Source organism: Pangasianodon hypophthalmus, chromosome 6, assembly GCF_027358585.1.
Source record: "Pangasianodon hypophthalmus isolate fPanHyp1 chromosome 6, fPanHyp1.pri, whole genome shotgun sequence".
NCBI classification, from domain to species: Eukaryota; Metazoa; Chordata; class Actinopteri; order Siluriformes; family Pangasiidae; genus Pangasianodon; species Pangasianodon hypophthalmus.
The window spans coordinates 12,489,617-12,508,622 of NC_069715.1; the positions used below are offsets into that span (position 1 = coordinate 12,489,617).

General features: G+C 38.1%; 3 protein-coding genes across 5 annotated transcripts; 2 read left to right on the top strand and 1 right to left on the bottom strand.

The window, feature by feature from the left end:
* Positions 1-35: 35 nt before the first annotated feature.
* LOC113534366 (nuclear receptor-interacting protein 3) lies at positions 36-8,761 on the top strand. Of its 3 annotated transcripts, none has more exons than XM_026927087.3 (7): positions 36-4,899; positions 6,632-6,796; positions 6,907-6,989; positions 7,414-7,550; positions 7,622-7,689; positions 7,789-7,876; positions 7,974-8,761. In XM_026927087.3, the coding sequence occupies exons 1-7, from the start codon at positions 4,768-4,770 to the stop codon at positions 7,985-7,987; spliced, it is 687 nt and encodes a 228-aa protein (XP_026782888.3). In that variant the 5' UTR covers positions 36-4,767; the 3' UTR covers positions 7,988-8,761. The 3 variants fall into 3 exon arrangements, with proteins under 3 accessions (XP_026782888.3, XP_034161025.2, XP_026782889.3); XM_026927088.3 differs by having other exon boundaries at positions 4,532-4,899; positions 7,637-7,689; XM_034305134.2 differs by lacking the exons at positions 7,414-7,550; positions 7,622-7,689.
* Positions 8,762-8,871: 110 nt separating this feature from the next.
* Positions 8,872-13,908, top strand: c6h11orf16 (chromosome 6 C11orf16 homolog). The gene is made up of 8 exons (XM_026927508.3): positions 8,872-9,576; positions 9,718-9,928; positions 10,447-10,809; positions 11,525-11,637; positions 11,747-11,894; positions 11,987-12,221; positions 12,317-12,874; positions 13,058-13,908. The coding sequence occupies exons 2-8, from the start codon at positions 9,719-9,721 to the stop codon at positions 13,309-13,311; spliced, it is 1,881 nt and encodes a 626-aa protein (XP_026783309.3). The 5' UTR covers positions 8,872-9,576; position 9,718; the 3' UTR covers positions 13,312-13,908.
* Positions 13,909-15,251: 1,343 nt separating this feature from the next.
* Positions 15,252-18,669, bottom strand: akip1 (A kinase (PRKA) interacting protein 1). The gene is made up of 5 exons (XM_026927498.3): positions 18,517-18,669; positions 18,077-18,239; positions 16,707-16,796; positions 16,484-16,624; positions 15,252-15,638 (listed from the first exon to the last, which is right to left on the bottom strand). Exons 2-5 carry the CDS (start codon positions 18,224-18,226, stop codon positions 15,495-15,497), a joined length of 525 nt encoding a protein of 174 aa, XP_026783299.1. The 5' UTR covers positions 18,227-18,239; positions 18,517-18,669; the 3' UTR covers positions 15,252-15,494.
* Between the last annotated feature and the right edge of the window lie 337 nt (positions 18,670-19,006).

Consider the following 19,006-nt stretch of genomic DNA (forward strand, 5'->3'; position numbering starts at 1 on the left):
GAGTCAGGGGCACCATGATAACGCCATTCTGCTCTGTCTCTCGTATTGTTTAGCGAATAATAAACACGAGTATTATCTAGGTACGGAAGGAGAATATATTTTTATTTTCCGACGAGTGCGGGAGGCTAATTCTGAACGCTTTTGCGTTTGCAGGTGTGAAATGTCCTGGTAATGCTTGGTGAACACAAAAAGTTGTTCATGTTTTAAGTGCGTGTCCGCGGCCATTTTGAATTGCATGTTGGTCATAAGCAGTGAGGTTGTATGGGCAATGCAGTGCACACGGGGAATTCCGTGTACAAGGTGTTTACTTGTATTAAATGTGTACAATATATGTAACTCTATTTTTTAAATAAGTGAATGCTTCAAATTTATAGTAGGCAAACAACCACCCACTAAATATTTGAATATTTGTCGTAATCTTAATAAAAACATTCTGCAGCGACATGAAGTGACAAATAATATTATAAATTGATGTTACTTCGAGTAACTTAGGCCTGTATTCTGATAGAAAATAATTTTTTGTGGAATTAGAAAACTAATTTTTTTTTTCAGCTTTTAACTAAAGGTGCCATTTTGATTTACGGCTTATGACCTGCTAATCACATGTACTATATGCCCAGAAGTATGTGGAAGCCTGACCATCACACGCATATGCGCTTGTTGAACATCCCAGGTGGCTAGTGTTTAGCACTGTTGCTTCGCACCTCCAGGGTTGGGGGCTCGAACCCCACCTCCACCCTGTGTGTTCAGAGCTTGCGTGTTCTCCCCGTGCTTCTTCCGGGTACTCCGGTTTCTTCCCCAAGTCCAAAGACGTGTTGTTGTTTGGCATTTCCAAATTGTCCGTAGTGTGTGAGTGTGTGTACGATTGAGCCCTGCTATGGGTTGGCACCATGTCCAGGCTACACCATGACCCCGTGTAGGAGGTACAGAAGATGGATGGATGAATGTCCCAGTCCAAAACCATGGTCTTTAATATGGAATTGGTCCCCAGTTTGCTGCTATAGCAGCCTCCAATCTTTTGGGAAGTATTTATACTAGATTTTGGAATGTTGCTGTGGAAATTTGTGGGATTTCATTTAGCTGCAAGAGCATTAGTGAGCTCATGCACTAATGTCTGATAAGAAGGCCTGGTGCGCAGTCGGCATTCCAAATCATCCCAGTGGTGTTCAGTGGGGTTGATGTCAGGGCTCTGTGCAGGCCATTCATTTTTTTTCCACACCAATCTTGCTAAACCATGTTTTATGGACCTCACTTTGTGCATAAGGGCACTATCATGCTGGAACAGGTTTGGGCCAGACCCATTAAATCTAGTGACAGGAAGCTATACAAAGACATTCAAATGGACAAGTATGTGCTTCTAACTTTGGAGCAACAATTTGGGGAAAGCCCACATGTAGTGAGGTGTCCACATACTTTTGGCCATATAGTATATAAAGTTATTGACCGAACTCTTGCTTAATGAGGTCCAGTTAGAACAGCCACCTCTAAAAAAAAAGGTCTATCATTCAAAGCCTAGCTTACTGCCTTAATGTTGATATCCATCTAGTGGAGTGATATAGATCACAACATTGGGAGTTCAGGAGGAGGTTCTGCAGGAATGGTAGCTTCCTGTGTACCATAAATTTTGAGCAGGCTGTAAAAAGTGTTCACAAAACAGACAACTATTGTTAAGTTTATTAATTTCTTTGTGTACATTGCATTGATGGAATACGCCAACATACAGATGCCAAAATCTGTAGCAATATGTGTGATTGCTGCAGACAATTATTTTGACTCATTTCCCTGCACTTAGGCTATAACAGAAATAGAATAGAATTGAACATATGTTTACTCCACATTGACTTGTAAATGTAATGTGGCCACATTATATGAACTTAAAATCTACAAAAATTACCTTGAGCAATAAAGGTCTTAGGACTGGAAAAACATGAGAGAATATCTTTCCAATGGTATTATGTCATTTTGTCCAACATTTCAGTGCTGGTCCAAAAGTAAATGTAAAAAGTTACTGACACTTTCCAAAGTTGGGGCAAAGTTATTAGCCCCATATCTTAAAGAAGCAAATAATTTGGATTTAGAGCTTAATTTTGTTTACTGTCAGAATTCAACAATTGTCCTATGACTTACATTACAAGTAAGGTTTGACGTAAACAATTTTCCCCCCTTTTTTAATCAATACAGGAAAATGTAAAAAAAAAAAAAAAAAAAAAAATCTGTCTGTGGTAAGTACACTACGGATGTGGTGTATAAAGATTAGATTGAAAAAAATACTATTTCTTTAAAGCCTCTGGCCACACGATTTCACGTGTTAAAACTTTGTGATACTAAAGATCTGTTATTAAATAACGTATATATCCTGAACTACAATTTAAATTATAACTAAGAATTGTCAGACAGTATATTGATGGACAGTCCTAGGGCTAGAAAAGCATGTAAGTATGACAGCGTTGTGCTTCCACAGCACTTTTTTTTTTTTTTTTTTTTTAACATGCAAGTCGTGAAAGTTGCATGATGTGTTGGTGTATTTTGTACATGGTGGTCACAGAAAACAGCAAAAATAACGTAAGATTGCATCTTGTGTGCACCATGCTGCTACTTCCCCCTTTCAGTGAGTTTGAAAAGCTACACTGATAAGCAGAACATGGCACTGCAGCAGGTGATGCTCGGCAAAATCAGATTAACTTGTATTTTGTCTTCATTGTCCCAGCATAAGCAATGACTATTATAAAAATGTTTTAATTAGATAAAAATTCAGCTTGCCTATCTTTTTATGGTAATAGGTGTCAATTATAGTGCAGCCACCTAGAACTACTCGTTACAACACAAACTACTACACTAAATGGGTGTATTTTATGCAATTTTGCTCACACTCGGGCACAAAGTGGCTGATTGAGCAAAAAGAAGTCACTTCAGTTTCTGTGGTTGGGGTGAAAAGGGAGCTGATGTAAGCAGATGAATAATTCTGATTGGTATTTTGGTAGGCTTGTCACATTTACCTTTATGCTGATTAACAGTTTTGACCTAATTATTTAAAATAAAATCATAGACTGACTAAATATAATAAAACTGACTTGACTATTAAAAATGAAATATTAATATTTACATTAATATTAATATTTGCTAAGCATAGTTTTGGACTGTCTGGGAAATATTAACTAACAATCCTTAGTACTTTCAATCTAAGTTCTAGAAACCAGCCATATATACTATATCACACATTTGGGAAAGTCATTCTGGTATATAGTCCATAGTATCTAATTATTAATAAACATGAATAATATCCATGTACTTTTCTAATTGTCCAGCCAAATGTCTTACCAATGAGATATAAAAATAGCAATCCACAGCCCTCCACTGTGTGCCTAAATGGATTATTTTCGTATAATAGCACGGCTTGAGGTGTGTTATTCCACTTATACCACAGTGAATTATGATTACAATTTTTTTTTTATTAATGAGTGACACATTATGCTTTTTTATAACACCGCTTGTGTTGATGCATGCTACCATACTGCATTAACAGCAGAATAAAATGATGTATCAAATCATGTTTAGCTCTGTCAACTTGTCAGATATGGTAAATGCTCTGTGTTGAATGTGTTAGCTGAATGTTGAAAAATCAGCAAGGAAGACAGATTGTTGACATCACATAGAATGTGGATTTACTATTTTTCCTTGAATCACCTGATTGCTTCTTCTGCTCTTGTGTAGTAAGGGCTCTCCAGAAAAGAGGATAATTGCAGAGTCCCAGTTCCATTATTGGGCTCTGTACAAAGCTGGATACTCTGGTACTAAATAACAAATCAAAAAGTAGTTATGATTGCCTTGGACAGTTTGTAGCCTTGGTTAATTTATTCTAATATATTTTCACAAAACATCACCTGGTCTTTTTCCAGTCTTCAACTGTCCAGGTATGGTGAGTCTTTGCCCACTGAAGACTCAGATTCCTGTTCTTGGCTGACTGGAGTGGAAGCCAGAGTGGTCTTCTGCTGCTGTAACCCCTCAAGTTTTGATGTGTTGTCCATTCTTCAATGCTTTTCTGCTCACCACAGTTGTAAATAGTGGTTATCTTAGTTACCATAACCTTCCTCTTAGCTCAAAACAGTCTGCCCATTCTCTTCTGACCTCTCTCAACAACACTCTCTCGATTGTTTTGTTTTGTTTTGTTTTTTGCACCATTCTGTGTAAAATGTGTGTTGTGAAAATTAACTGAAGAGCTTGACCCGCACGTATCTGCATGATTTTATGCATTGCTCTGCTGCCACGTGATTGGCTGATTGGATAATTGCATGAATGAGCAGGTGTATACTGTACATCATTTTTGTGTCATTATAGCAATATATATGTGATGTGTATATGGATATACAGCTATAGCTTTATGTCACTGAGCAGTTTAAGCTTTTGCAGCTTTACTCTTTGCTGTAAATACTGTAAGCCTCTTTAAGCCACTTAAAGTACCATCCTAACACTAAATATAAGTTGTAACTGTAATATATGTCCATTCGTGTAGATTATTTAGAATGCTGTCTATTGTTGCATGCATGGAAAAGTAAGAATTTCACTGCATGTTGCACACTGCAGCCTACGTTTGTTCACATGACAATAAAAACCTGAACGTGACCGGTAGTTTGGGGACGTGGTTTTGTTAGCATAGAGAGACAGTGCTTATCAGCAGATCGGCGCTGTGCTTGGAGTGGGGGAGGAATAAACGGTGTTTGTATAAATGGCGGGCGCGCGCGCAGAGACGCGGACAGAAGCGCGAGCGTCATGGACCTGAGTGAGGCGACGGCTTTACGGCAGCAGCGCAGCATTAAACAGACTAATCGGTTTTTACGCAAGGATTCCGCCGACTTGCTGCCATTAGATGGCCTCAAGAAACTCGGAACGTCTAAAGAAGGGGTGAGTTGTGTAGGCTCTCTGAATAAAATCATTTTAACTGGACACACACTGCAGGGAAACTATGGTGTAGCTACAAATGTGGTATAACCCAAGGTCTTTAACCGACCCGGGCATTAAGCAGATATAGTGCCATTAAAGTGTTTGGATGTTTGCGAGGTTTTAGAGGCGTGTTAGTTGCGTCTAGCAACACAATGACGTCACTGATCGGTCCTGGGGATTCCCTGTTTGTAATGCACCCATTGCGTCATCTTAAACAGTGGCTACAATAATAAGAGATGTGTTTGAACGAATTTGGGTTGTTTGACGCACAGCTTCTGGACCTAGTAAGTTGGATTGCTCGTTGTTTAATCAACCCTGAACACTGTGTTGACCATTTAACCCGAATTTTGGTCCCTATGTACCAGAATGCAAGGTTAATTTTAGCTTATGTTAAGGATAGTATTATTGTGTTTCCTTTTAGTAACCCCTGTAAAATGGTACTGCAATAAATAATGCAGATCATACATACAATAAACAATCATGGAAGGTTGAGTATGTACTTCTGTGGTTCTACAACTGAGTGGTGGACCAGCAGTTTCTATGACTGGAGTTTTCTTCTACATTTGCTTGTTTCCTTGACAGCTATCAAAAGCAAAGTCATGACCTCACACGACTTTGTGGCATATAAAAGGACATCACGCTCGTCCTCTGGCCATTCTAGACAACCCAAGTGACCCAGGTGATGCTGGCGATCCTCCACTAAGTCATAGACATACAGTGTTCACTCATTCATTTATTCATCTTTATTAACTGCTTTATCCTATTCAGGGATGTGATGAATCCAAAGCCTATTCTGGGAACACTGCCAGTCCGTCGCAGGGCAACATATGCACACATTCACAAAATCATTCATTTTTAGAAGTAAACTAGCATAGCCATCAACATAGGCATGTTTTTCGGAGGTGGGAGGAAACTGGGGAACCCAGAGAAAACCTGTATACACACAGGGAGAATATGCTCTGAAACTCCACACAGACAGTAACCCAAGCTCAGGATTGAATAGGGGACACTGGTACTGTGAGACGGCAACACTATAGGCTGTACCACCTTACCACCCATACATACATCATCTCACATGCATATTGGGCATACTTAACCTAAAGATGTTGATAAACGTCATTAATTTTCACCTGCAATGCTAGCTATCTTAACAACCAAACAGGAAGATTTAGCTAAGCTAACACTAACTGGGGAAAATTATAATTATAAAGATTCCCCTAGGTCATGCAACAGTATTTTGCTGTTGGTATCTTTATAGAAACCTTTATTTTATTAGAAAAATTTGCCCTTTTGCCACTGAATCAGAAGCACTGTTGATGTTAAGATTAAGAAAAAAACGCAATTGGTTTACAGAGTGAACCCAGCCACCAGGTAGAAACACCATATTCTGTAAACACCTGCAGTGGTGATAGAGATCTGCGCTGTCTTCAATGTCACTGAAACTAAACCAGTCACTCACACTGGATTTTGTGCAAATGGGTTACAGAAAAACTACCCACTGTACAAATACCCTAAGAAAATGACTCAGTGTTGTGATTGTCTGTTGCCATTGAATTAATGAACATGAAATTTTGCATGATTCAGTAAGTTAATTACTTGATGTAGGACTTTTGCTGTCTATACATATAAGTTACATATACATCAGGTTCATTATTAAATGGAAATATACTTCTAGTCTGAATGTTTTTTTCAGCAACCACACAACATTCTCCAGAGGAGGCTGCTGGAGGCCACTTTATCACGGAACAGACTGAACAACCGCAACGTGAAACCATCACGCAGTCATATGGTTCAAAGCCACAGTGTGCACAGCGACACTCAAGCGGATGAGACTGACCTCATTCAAGTCATGTGTCAGGTGAACAAAACACACTATGGTCAAGGTTGATAGTTTTTCCTAAGTATACCCCAGACAAGGCATGTTTGGCAAACCTCCTCATTCTTTCCTTTCTTTCCAACTCTGCTTAGTGCTTTGGGATGGATATGATGGTTACAATTGACACAGGCTGTACCCTAAATCTGATATCATCAGTCAGCGTAGAGAAACTTGGGTAAGTATAAATTATAATATGAATAATACTTTTTTTTAATGTGTACATGCATCATTTAATGCACACTGATTACTTGATCCTAAGTTATCTGATCCATTATATTATATTATATTATATTATATTATATTATATTATATTATATTATATTATATTATATTATATTATATTATATTATATTATATAACATATTATATGATAATAATCTGATCTAATTTTTATATAATGGTTAATGACCTTGCCAAGCTTCAAAAGAGGCTCTGTGTCTGTCTTTGAAATTGTGAACCTCTTAAACCATCATCAGTTCCAGACTTATTATCCCATAATCATATGCATTAAGATGAGTAACTGAATAATAAGCTGGTCATGTAAGGGTTTAAACAGTGATAGCAATCAGGGCTCAAATTACGTTAAATTGGTCCTACAGCTTTAAGGCACAGATCATCAGCAACAAAAATGAAGATCATTTAGGGCCACTCCAGCACAACCTCCAAACCATAGGACACCTCAAGCTGAGTTTGGTCATTGGGCAAACAGAAATAGATCTTTTATTTACTGTTGTGGGTAAGTGCATGATAACACTGTTCTTAAGTATTGCTAAGATTCAAACAATTAAACTCAAACCATAAATGAAGTGTATGTTTTTGTAGAAAACAACAGAATGTTTATATCATTGGGCACAAAGACGCTCAAGTTTCTAAAGGTAAAATCTCTCTGTTAAGCCTTGGCAATACAAGACAACATGCTCACAACAGGGTTTAATATAATTTAAATGCATTATGTAATATGTGCCCTTTTACAGTGTGTTATTGATACTGAAAAGCAGATGCTGGTTCTTGGAAATTCTATACGGGAGCAAGTCCATTTTGTTGGAAAACATGAAAATGAAGGTTAGAATAATTTGTGGCATTTCTAACTAAGTTATTTGAGATCTTTCCTACTATGCTTACTGATATCTGATTTTCTAATTTCTTTTCAACATTTCAGTCTCAATGGAATAAGAGGAATATACAAATATCTACATTCTTATCTCATCTCTCAAAGACGTATCTGCAAAGGAAATTAGTTTAAAGGGCCTGGGGCCATTACTGGAATCCATCAAGCCTGTGGGCTATCTTTATCACGTATCCCTTTTTCCACTTCCTCTGTGCAGAGCTCATTATGAGATGATTATTCTAGCAGGGCATTGCTGAATTATAAATAAACAGCAAGTGTCATTTCTACATCCACACTTTAATGAGCTGTATGTGTGTCACTAATTTATGAGTGTAGATTTAGGTTTTAGCCTTAGTAATAAAAGGATTGTAATCATGGATATACAAACAAGACGTTTTGAATGAGCATATCTGCATAATATTATGTATTGCACCATTGCCACATGATTGGCTGACTGGATAATTGCATGATTGAGCAGGTGTATAGATGTTCCTAATAAAGTGGTTGGTTAGTCTATATATCGATACAATACCTATGTACAGACATCATATATAGCAATTTGTTTCTATTAAGTAAAGCATTATTTTTGAAACCCTACATGTCAAATTGTGCAATGACTTTAGCTAAGAATTCTTAGCTCATGAGCTATAACACTACAGTTTAGCATTATCACATGCACCACACATATTATTTAGGTAAATGTCACTAATAGCAAAAGCGTTCACAAAAGTATTTCGTATAAGAATATTTTCCTAGAAAGCTTTGTAATGACATCCTGTCATAGACTATTTTGTCAAGTGTATGCTTTAATTAAATAAAAGTTAAGGATTTTAAACACATTGGTTTTTTGTCTGTTAGCTCTGTGTTTATTATTTGGAAAAAGCTTAGACTGTTCTTAATGTTTGTGATCATATGTTTGAAAAATGGATATTAATCTTCTTAGTTTTCTGTAATTTTACCCAAACAAACTAGGTGTTAAAGGTGCAATAGTCTATATTTTTATTTCTTATTAGTACTGTTAATGTGGAAAAATATGTATAAAGTATAAAAAAATAATGGTTTAGGCAAACTCAAGGAGTAAAAAAAAAAATCATTCAAATCTTATTCAAGTCCATGTATTGAACATTTAGAGACCTAATTTTGCACCTTTAAATCCTCTATGCAAAAATACCAAAGCAAAAAGCAATTAATCAGTGAAAGCACTATTTCCTTTTTCCATTTTTTATAACAAATTATTGAGTTTTTTTTTGTGTTTGACACAGGCTCATATATTCTGCCCTTCTGGTGTGTGACAGATCACACTGACACGCAGCATGAAGCCAGTTTGCCTTTAGGACCTTTAAATAACAGCTACAATCAGGCCTCCTCTCAGAATATTGTTTAATTGAGCAACAATACTGTGCTAAGAACTTATACTCTGATTAATATATATTGGGTAATAATTCAGAGTTGTGACTTATATGATGCATCATAAATGAAATAGGATCATCATGTGGTGCTGTAGTGGCATGCTTTGTGCTGTGTCACCACTAGATGGGCTCAATGTCACCCTTTATTAGCCAGTGCCTCACTATAGCAACCATATTACACAACAACAAAGTCCAGGGGACTGCAAACTGGGGGAATATATGGACTTTCTCAGGAATTCATAAAGGTATGCTCCTTTTTCTTCTCTTTGTAATGGGTACAGTCTTTTCAAAGTGTTCTTGTGAAAAGTGTGTGTGATTTCAGGCACTACAAATATTTTGTTAATGGAAATAGCAATTTTTTAATTAATTGCAGCCCTCTGTTGCAGAATGACAACAGCTTCCATATATCAGCTCTCTGATAGTCAAAGTGTCATCCCTGTGCTGCTTGGGAAGGACAGGAATGTCACCTATATACTGGACACTTCCGAGGCTATGGCTGCAATTCTGGGGACAGTGAAAAATCTGATTATTCAAAGTCTGCTTACCAAGGCTTCTCTCAGAAACTCCCTCTTTAACATCATCACCTTTTCATATAAGGTGTCTTATCTTCACATACTTACAGTGTTTCACAAATTCTCTCTATATATACAGTGGGGTAGTCCAAAAGTCTGAGAACACACTGAAAATCTGGGATTTTTTTTTTTCATTTAAAATTGGAAATAATTTTTCTATCAGAATTTTGACATATTTAAAACAAAGAAAGGTCCCTATATAAATGTAAGCAAATTAGTTATATTGACCATGTTAACTGCCTTGTACAAAAGGTCAGATTTTCCTCATGCCTAATCTAAGCATGTGTTCAGATGACATGCCAGTGGAGTTGATCTAAAATGGATCATGAGTTGTTGTCAATAATATTATTTGTATTGAAAATTGTTGTATTCAATTAGAAAAGAATGCAAAATAGAAGCATTTTCCCTAGTCTCAGACATTTGGACCCTACAGTATATATATCAAGCATTTGGCCTTTGTGGGCAATATGAATAAAATACATGACTCTTAGATGAAGCAGTACTTAACACATTATCTAACCATACTTATATGTATCTCCCTAGATAACATCATTGTCTGAGCACATGATTCCTTGTGCTCCCGATACAGTATACCAGGCCCTCAGCTGGATCCATACTCTCAGGACAAGCCCTGGAAATGATCTTCTTACAGCACTCATGACAGCATTTTCTGATCCTGCCTGTCAGTCTGTCCACCTAGTGATGAACAGCCTACCAGACAACCCAGAGAAATGCCTGAATGCTCTATCTGCCTTTACAGCACGCCCTGTGCATACATTTCATATATCAGAAAAGCAGGATTTGGACAGGGACATTTTGGATTTTCTAAAATGTTTAACCTCTGCCACTAAAGGAAGTTGTTACAGGCTGTCTCTAAACTCTAATGCTGAGCAGGTGAACCCTTCGGTCAGTGGTAGGATAGGAACGTTCAAAAACATCACCCATTGTAGGTTATATACATTTATACCACAGCACTGTTGATTTCTCAAATCTGATTGGTCACATCAGCTCTGACAATAGTGTCAGCTATATTTCAAATGATAGGTTCTAATATGTTATGGTGTCTATAGTAACAGCTCATTTACAGGGACTTGTATGGCTGATGCTCTACAGACTCTAAGGCTCATTACACACAGATTGAAAACGTGTTATTTAACAAAGAAAAACATATAATCATTGATATGGTGAAGGTTTCTGTGAGGAGATTTTTTATTTAAAATTTATGAAAGGAGTCTCCAGCTTCAGGGATTTTTAACAGTAAGTTTTCCAGGACAGTGGAGTCTCCATTTTTTCCTGCTTTTGTCTTATTAACATCAAGAAAGAGAAAAAAGAGAGGCTGGCGAGGGAATGACTGTTTTATATCTTATAACTTGTCTCACTGATGTTCCAAATTTAAATTTAAACATTTAATAGTTGGCAAATTGCTGTGGTATAGGAGGAATTAAACACTTCAGAATGTGCTGTTATTGGAATCATCACACCACCCCATCCCTGATCATTTTTCTGCAACAGTACAACCTGTCATGTTTTATTCCTTGCAAATTCCAGTGTTTGTCTTAGAGCAAGTTTAAGATATCCTAAATTCTGTGCATCATTATTAAAATGTTTTCATTAATAACAGGTAGCCCTGTTGCACTCATCAGAACACCAGATTCAACATCTGTCATGCTCAGAGGACAGATGTCGGGTCTCATACGACAAACCTTTTCACGCAGTCTGCATCTCACCATACTGGTATGCTCTCTAAAGTCCAGAAGATTCGGGGGTAAGGGGTTCCAACAAGTATTAACATATAAGCACCAGGGGATTCAAGTAAAGAGGAAAAATCGATTTCTTCTTCCAGGTGTTCCATAGGAAATCCCTTTACTGTGACACCGTGTGTTCTAAGGAAGGTAGCAAGAGGTGCTGAGTTCTTTCCAGGTTGCCGTGTGTTAGCAAGAAGAGAGGTAGATGGATTCTACTACTTGGGGACAATTGTACACCAGCTACAGGTAAAACAAAGGTTCTAAAGGTGCTGCAAATTACTTTTCAATACCTGTAAGTGTCATGTGTGATCACAACATAAAGGTTTTGTTTACCCAAGGACAGGGGAGGACTCTTTATGGTGACATTTGATAAGCGTTTGCCCAAAGATGACACCATGGTGGAAATGGTATCACCTCAGTTGACATGCCAACCTGACATGGTGAATATAACTCAGGCACATGAGCACAGTATAGTACCAGGAGACACAGTATTAGCTCCCTGGGAACCTCAGATGAGCAAATATGGTCCTGGCAGAGTTGTTTCAGGCATGGAAGTAAGAGATCCACTGAAGGGTAAGGCCAAGGTTTGAGTAGGTCCAAATAGGTGTTTTAATCGAACTACTCAAACCATTTTCCCCAGTGGGATAACAGTGGTTATTTTGTTTCAGGTGGAGTGGGAGATGGACTAGAGGTGCTGTTTTGGAATGGAATCAGATTGCATGTTCCAAAAAACCTGGCTGTGTGGATACCTGCTTCTCACCATGAGCGAATAATCAGGGAACTCCAGGCTAATGTGTTCAGACCAGGCTGCTTAAGCCACAGCCAGTGTAGTCACATTAGCTGGTCACCAGCCTGCTGCATAAATCACACACATCACTGTCTTTCAACAACTCCCTCAATGTGCCTTTGCCCAATCAAGGGCTGTCCCCTCTCTAATCGATACCTTCTCATGGACAATCAATGGAAGGAGCAGGAGATTAAACCTGACCAAGTAAAGGAACTGACAACTTCTCAGGAGATGAAGACTGATTTATCTTCTTCAGACTCAAGCGAAGATGAGGAAGAAGTTGCAAATGAAAAGTTCAATTCCGCAAGGTTAGATCTGGTGAGCCGCTCAGTGAACACAGAGATATCGTGCCTGAAAAAGGCCCATACTGAGCCACAGAGTAGACCCGCCTGGAGATACTGGAGAAGAGGATCCCCAGAGCCACACCACAAAAAACCAGGTAACTGCCTCACTAATCACAGGCTATCTCTGGTTTCATCACACATAAAACACACACATCCACATCATTTCTGCTAAGGTCATTGTCTTTCAATGTTAAAACCTTTCACTGTTGTTTGTACACAATTATATATTTAAATATAATTTAATTATGGTTTTTCTTTTGAATTATGTTTTTTCTTAGGGCAAGTAGTTAAGCCTCCAAATTCAGGTTATTCTTGCCTTGGAATAAGCAGTGATTCTGGATATTCCTCATCCAGTTTTGCAACCACAAATCACAGTTCATTATTTGAAATGGTTCCCCATTCGGTGAGAAGAGGTATAACAGTAAGAGAGGTATTTGGCTTGACTGTACGAAAACCACTTTCTGAAACACCATCTCCATTGGCTTTTGCAGTAAAGAAATTTCAGCTGAACCAAGATCATAAATCTGCTTAATTTGCTCAATGAGAAAAAAGCCTGAGAAAAAATAAAAACATTTGATATGACATTTGGACAAGCTGCATATGAGATTTAGTATGGATGTAACTATTGATTATGTTTTTTGAATATTCTTTAAATAATAAAATGATAAAGATAACAAATAATAAAATGATATCAAATTTCTAATGACTAATCATTTTTATTTACATGTTTTGTCACCAGCTGGTGACTATCTTGCATGTTAATGGTTGTTTTGTGATATACATGGTAAATGATTAATGACAAATCATGGGAATAAATGATATTTGTACCATAGCATGTGCTAAACTCCAAGTCTTGGTAAACAATGCTAGGATGCTGCTCTAGAGAGCAAGCTAGCACAGGCTGATTTACTTGTATTCAATTTTAGACTCTCAGCAATGTTATCTTGTGACCAGCACACAGCTCATTTGCATTTAGTGACACCCACAAAACTCCATAAAAGGTAAAGCTCAGAGAAGGCTGGAAACACAAAATGAACAGTGAAAGAAAAAACAGAAAGGTTGAGGTGGAAGTTATTTTCACTCACTTCTATGCCAGTAGAAAATATTTAGCAGTGTAAGAGCAACTTAAAGGTCTATCTAGGCCTTAAGACCTAGAGAAAATTACAGAAAAGTGAATTAGGTGTGAATGAAATAAGCTGAAAAGAAAATGGTGTGATATGAAAAGGGAGGAGAGAAAAAGATTTTCACTGTATCCAGGTGATCACGGACACCAAGTATTTCACACAGGGAAACCACCATTTTAAAATTATTTTAATTGTCTTGGTTGATGTCTGACCCATGCTGATGCCCTACTTCTGGTTGGAGTTCTCATCGGTTGAGTTCGCTCACTGCTGCTGGGGGTGGCCCCATATGGACTGCCTGAAGAACTGTTTGGATTGCTGGGGATGGCGCCACCTGGGGCTGTGGAGATGGCATGGGGATCACATATGGGGAGCTGTACTGTAATGGCTTTGGGGCTGTGGTTGCCACGAGCAGCTTCGTACTCAGGACTCCATCAGTGGACAGTGGATAGATTTTAACCAGCCGGACTTCTTGCGAAAACTGTGATGAATTTATTGGTTGCACAATTGCACTATTTGTCCTTATCGTACACAATAATAGAAGGGATTTATTTATAATCGTACTATCCGTTGCACCCAGATGAGGATGGGTTCCCTTTTGAGCCTGGTTCCTCTCAAGGTTTCTTCCTCATATCACCTCGGGGAGTTTTTCCTTGCCACCGTCGCCACTGGCTTGCTCATTAGGGATAAATTCAAATATTTACAATATATTTTTTGAATCCATTTATTTCTGTAAAGCTGCTTTGTGACAATGTCCATTGTTGAATGGATAAAATTGAATTGATGTGCTGCAAGTGTTGCGCAGTGTTAAAAGAAGATGCTGTGGCAAATGGAACTGATTTGCAAGCCAGTTTTCATCCTCTGAAAAAATAAACATCCTTTCCCTCATAAGCGAAACCTTCCGTCAGCTGAGGCATTTGCTTACAGCTTACAGCTATGCAGAGACAGGCCCATCCTCTGTTTATACGGCAACTTCTTTTGTTATAACTGAATGATTAATTTATGGATTTGTGTTGGCTCACCATCTTTATTTTTCATGTTCTTTAATTACTGTCAATAATTTAAAACAACTGGGTTTCACTAATTTTTGTACAATGGTATTCTTAGCCCTGGACCTAGTGAACTAGCATGGGGATGTGTTTTTAATAGAGACCACAAAGCACTTCTGCAAGTCGCTCTGGATAAGGGCGTCTGCTAAATGCTGTAAACGTAATAATACACTATGTTCCATATATACAAAAATAATTTATTGAATATATGTTGCAGCCCTAATATTTAGTAATGGACTATCAAGCTGCTGTGAATTGAAAGAGAAAATGTATCTCTTGCAATAACTTGCAGCAAAATACTGTTGAAATCTAAAAAAAAATAATGTGTTTATTTCAGCACCAAAAGTTCACAAAATAAGGCAAAATTTGTATTGCACATTATTTGATCATAACTGTTAAAATTCAGTACTGCTAATGAAAATACCCTGAGTAGTACATGTACACATTACATTAAGTGCAACAAAGAGCTTAAATTCAGTTATGAAGAATTTCATTTTCAGTTTTTGTGCAACATTTTGTCAAGCCCTGAGGACAGTAGCTTGAGGTCAGAGGTTGAACGTGAGTCTCATGCTCTCCCCTGCATTGATGTGCACCACTCGGGTCTGTGGGCCGGCATCCTGCATTGCTGCTGTGATGGCGTAAGTGCCCGGAGACACTTCAATCAAGAAATCCTCTGGCTCGGATAAACCCTTCAATAACATTGAAACAGGGCATTTAAAGTTATCATTTCATAAGGCTTCCCCAAATCTGATTGTAAGTCAAATTAAGGTTTTTTTTTTTTTTATATACAGTGAGCAAAGTAAGTATTCAGACACTTTTGTTTTTGTTATTTAATATACTCCCAGTGCATACTGTATATCCTTTTCAAGTTTACACACATAATGTCTTTTCATTCTGTATGACAGATATGAACAACAAAGTATATATTCATATATAAAAAAAATGGACATCCCTGTCCGTACAATTGGCCTGATAATATGCAGGTGGAACGAACGTTCACAGAACCACAACTAATCATCCCCAAACATGTGTGCCACGCACGATTTCATAATGCACTCTCACACTAATGATAAGGAAAGTAACAGAAAAGCCAGCAGTTGCTGAAAAAGAGTTGCAGGTCGACCTGAAAGCAGCAGGAACTACAGTTACACAGAGAACAATAAGCAATGAACTTCACCTCAATCATCTCTGTTCCTACATCCCACACAAAACTCCTCTGCTAAAAACGAAGTACAGAGATGTGTGTGTGTGTGTGTGTCTAAAAGCATTTAGACAAATCAGAACTCTTTTGGAACAGTCAAAAATAAAACAAAAATAGAACTGGCCATAATTCAGGTCATCATGTTTGGAATTACCGTAGATTGTTGGTTATGCTTTTCAATATACATCTTTTTGTTAATATTTGAAAGTATAAAATCAGAAAACATTGTGTGTGTACATTTGAAGTGGATATATGAACTGGAAGTATATTAAATAACAAAAACAAAAGTGTCTGAATACTTATTTCCCCTCACTACATGTGGGAATTGCTTACAGTGTAATGAGCTCTTTTGGAGGTTAAGGTAGTGGTTTGAATTTGCCTTGAAGTCTGTAGATGCTGCTTAGCGTGAAAGCGACACACATGGGTTCGCTCTTGATCACGAAGCTCTGCTGCACTTGCAGACCTGTAAACCCTCTGTGGGGAAAACACATGCTCAGCAAGTCTGCTAGCAGAAGGGCAGAATGAATAAAGAGAAATTATTAGAATTAGGCTGTACCTTGCATTGATTGCTGGTTTCAGACATGCATTCCACTATTTTTGCAAAAGCACTATCCAAGGTCATATGGGCAGCAGGGTGTTCCAGAACCTTTTGAATAAACAACAAAATTCAATTTAATTATTGTTGTTGCTGTCATTGTAAATACAGGCTTCTCATGTGCATGTACAGAATATTTTTTCCCATGTGAAGAAAGTTGGATTCAGAGCAAAGGTTCACTACAGAAGTTGATTGATTATCAGTGGCTCTTGGGCAGTTCTCTCACAAAATTCTGGTTAAGAGAACAGAACCTTAACCGCTGACAGAGCAAATAAAATCCCACGAGCAAAACCTACATTTCTGAACAAAATATTTTAATAATCCACTGTAATAATCCATAAGTCTACTGATGCCCTGGGCCCTCAACCCAGCTCAGGACAAGTCACCAAGTATTACCCCATAATGGCAGGACTTTCTGCTGAGCTACCATTGCTCTGAAGATACTGTATAGCTCAAATCTATTTCTTTCTTTCTTTTTTTTTTTTTTTTAGATCATTAAAGCACTTCTCATTTGTTTGCTATGTATGACTTAAGTAGTTAAGGCCAACAAACAGTTTAAAACACCATGATGCAAACACTTATCGGACTCCATGAAAAATAACCAAATAAAACAGGGGTGTCCAATCTTAGACACCATGAACCACAGGTTTTCTTTCTGACCAATCATGAGCCACACCTGATAGTCAAGATGAAAGGCTGAGATGAACTGGTGGAATTAGGTGTGGCTCTTGTTTGGTTGGAACAAAACCCTGCAGCAGCCACAGTGGCCATTTGCAGATAAGTTTGGACACCCCTGGAATAAACCAAATAAATATTAGTTATGGGCAGCAGAGTGGCACAGCAGGTAGCATCTCCATGGTCCCCGGTTCGATCCTGAGCTCGAGTTACTGACTGTGTGGAGTTTTGTGTGTTCTTGTGTCCATGTATTCGTGTCGGTTTCTAGACAAATAGTATACAAAATACAAAACAAAATCATGCAGGTAGTCAGACTGGCTACACTATATTTCCATAGGTGTGAATGAGTGAACGTGTGTGTGCACAGTGCCCCATCCAGGGTGTATTTCCTCCTTGTGCCCAGTATTCCTGGGATAGGCTCCTGATCCACCACATCCCTGAACAGGATAAAGTGGTTACCAAATATAGATAGATAGATAGATAGATAGATAGATAGATGCATGAATGGAGGGATGGATGGATGAATGAATGAATATTGGTTATTTCTCTTTAAAAAGTTGCATTTTCTGTAATTTGTGCAGCACACTGACAACAGGAAACGTCTAAATGGTGTATGCATTCCATTTTAAAGGCCTTCCAGTTTTAAAAGTCTGTACCTCTGTGTGTTTCTCAGTGCCAGAATCATCTCGGTGAGATGTCCCTACACTCTTCCAGGTTTCCGATCTTCTTTTGGCTCTCTGCAACACCTCAAGTCCGAGTTTAGACGAACGATCCAGTGAAGACTCCAGCCAACACCGACCTGCCATGATCGCTCTGCGCCTGATCAGAGTGCACGCGCACGAGAGGGCTAAATTAATAAACATCACGCGCACAAACACGGCTCATTCACATCACAGTGCACCTGCTAGAAGTTTCAGCCTGCGTCACAATCAGTTCTAAACTGAATACTATGAGAACTTCGAGCATCACTAGTGCAGGGGTGTGCAGCGTGCACGCAGCAGTGCAAACCATTCACTGGCATTGACGTTAATCAAGTCTGCAGAGCATTTTCACAATCGAGCCATGCAAGGCGAAACTTCTAAAGGTTCAAACTTACAACACGAGATGTTTTCCTGTTGTTTCTAGTTCCTGTGAACAGTCACCGCTGTCCCGACATTGCTGTTACAGGAGAATCATTAGTTCAGATCTGCTGGGCGTGTAAATGAAAGTAAAGGGTGAACTTTTTCTTCCTCTCCCAAGTGTTGCTGGGAAATGTAGTCCATTTATCTGTTATGGGGGAAAACGTAACCTAACAGAAGACATGCAATAATTATGTTTTTACATTATAAAAAATTTGTCAAGATTCTCAGCCGTTTTTTAAACATGGGCAATATTTATCTACAATTTATCTACACCATTATATCTATTTGTCAGAAAGCTAACCGGTGTAGCCTGTTTTGTCCAACACGGCAACACAATCACCTGCAGTCAGAGAATTTGTCGCCCCCTGCTGGTTAATGTTTAGATTTTATGTATATTTTATATATAGTGTATATTTTATATTATATATATATACATATGGGTTGGGAGTTTGATTCCTGCCTCCA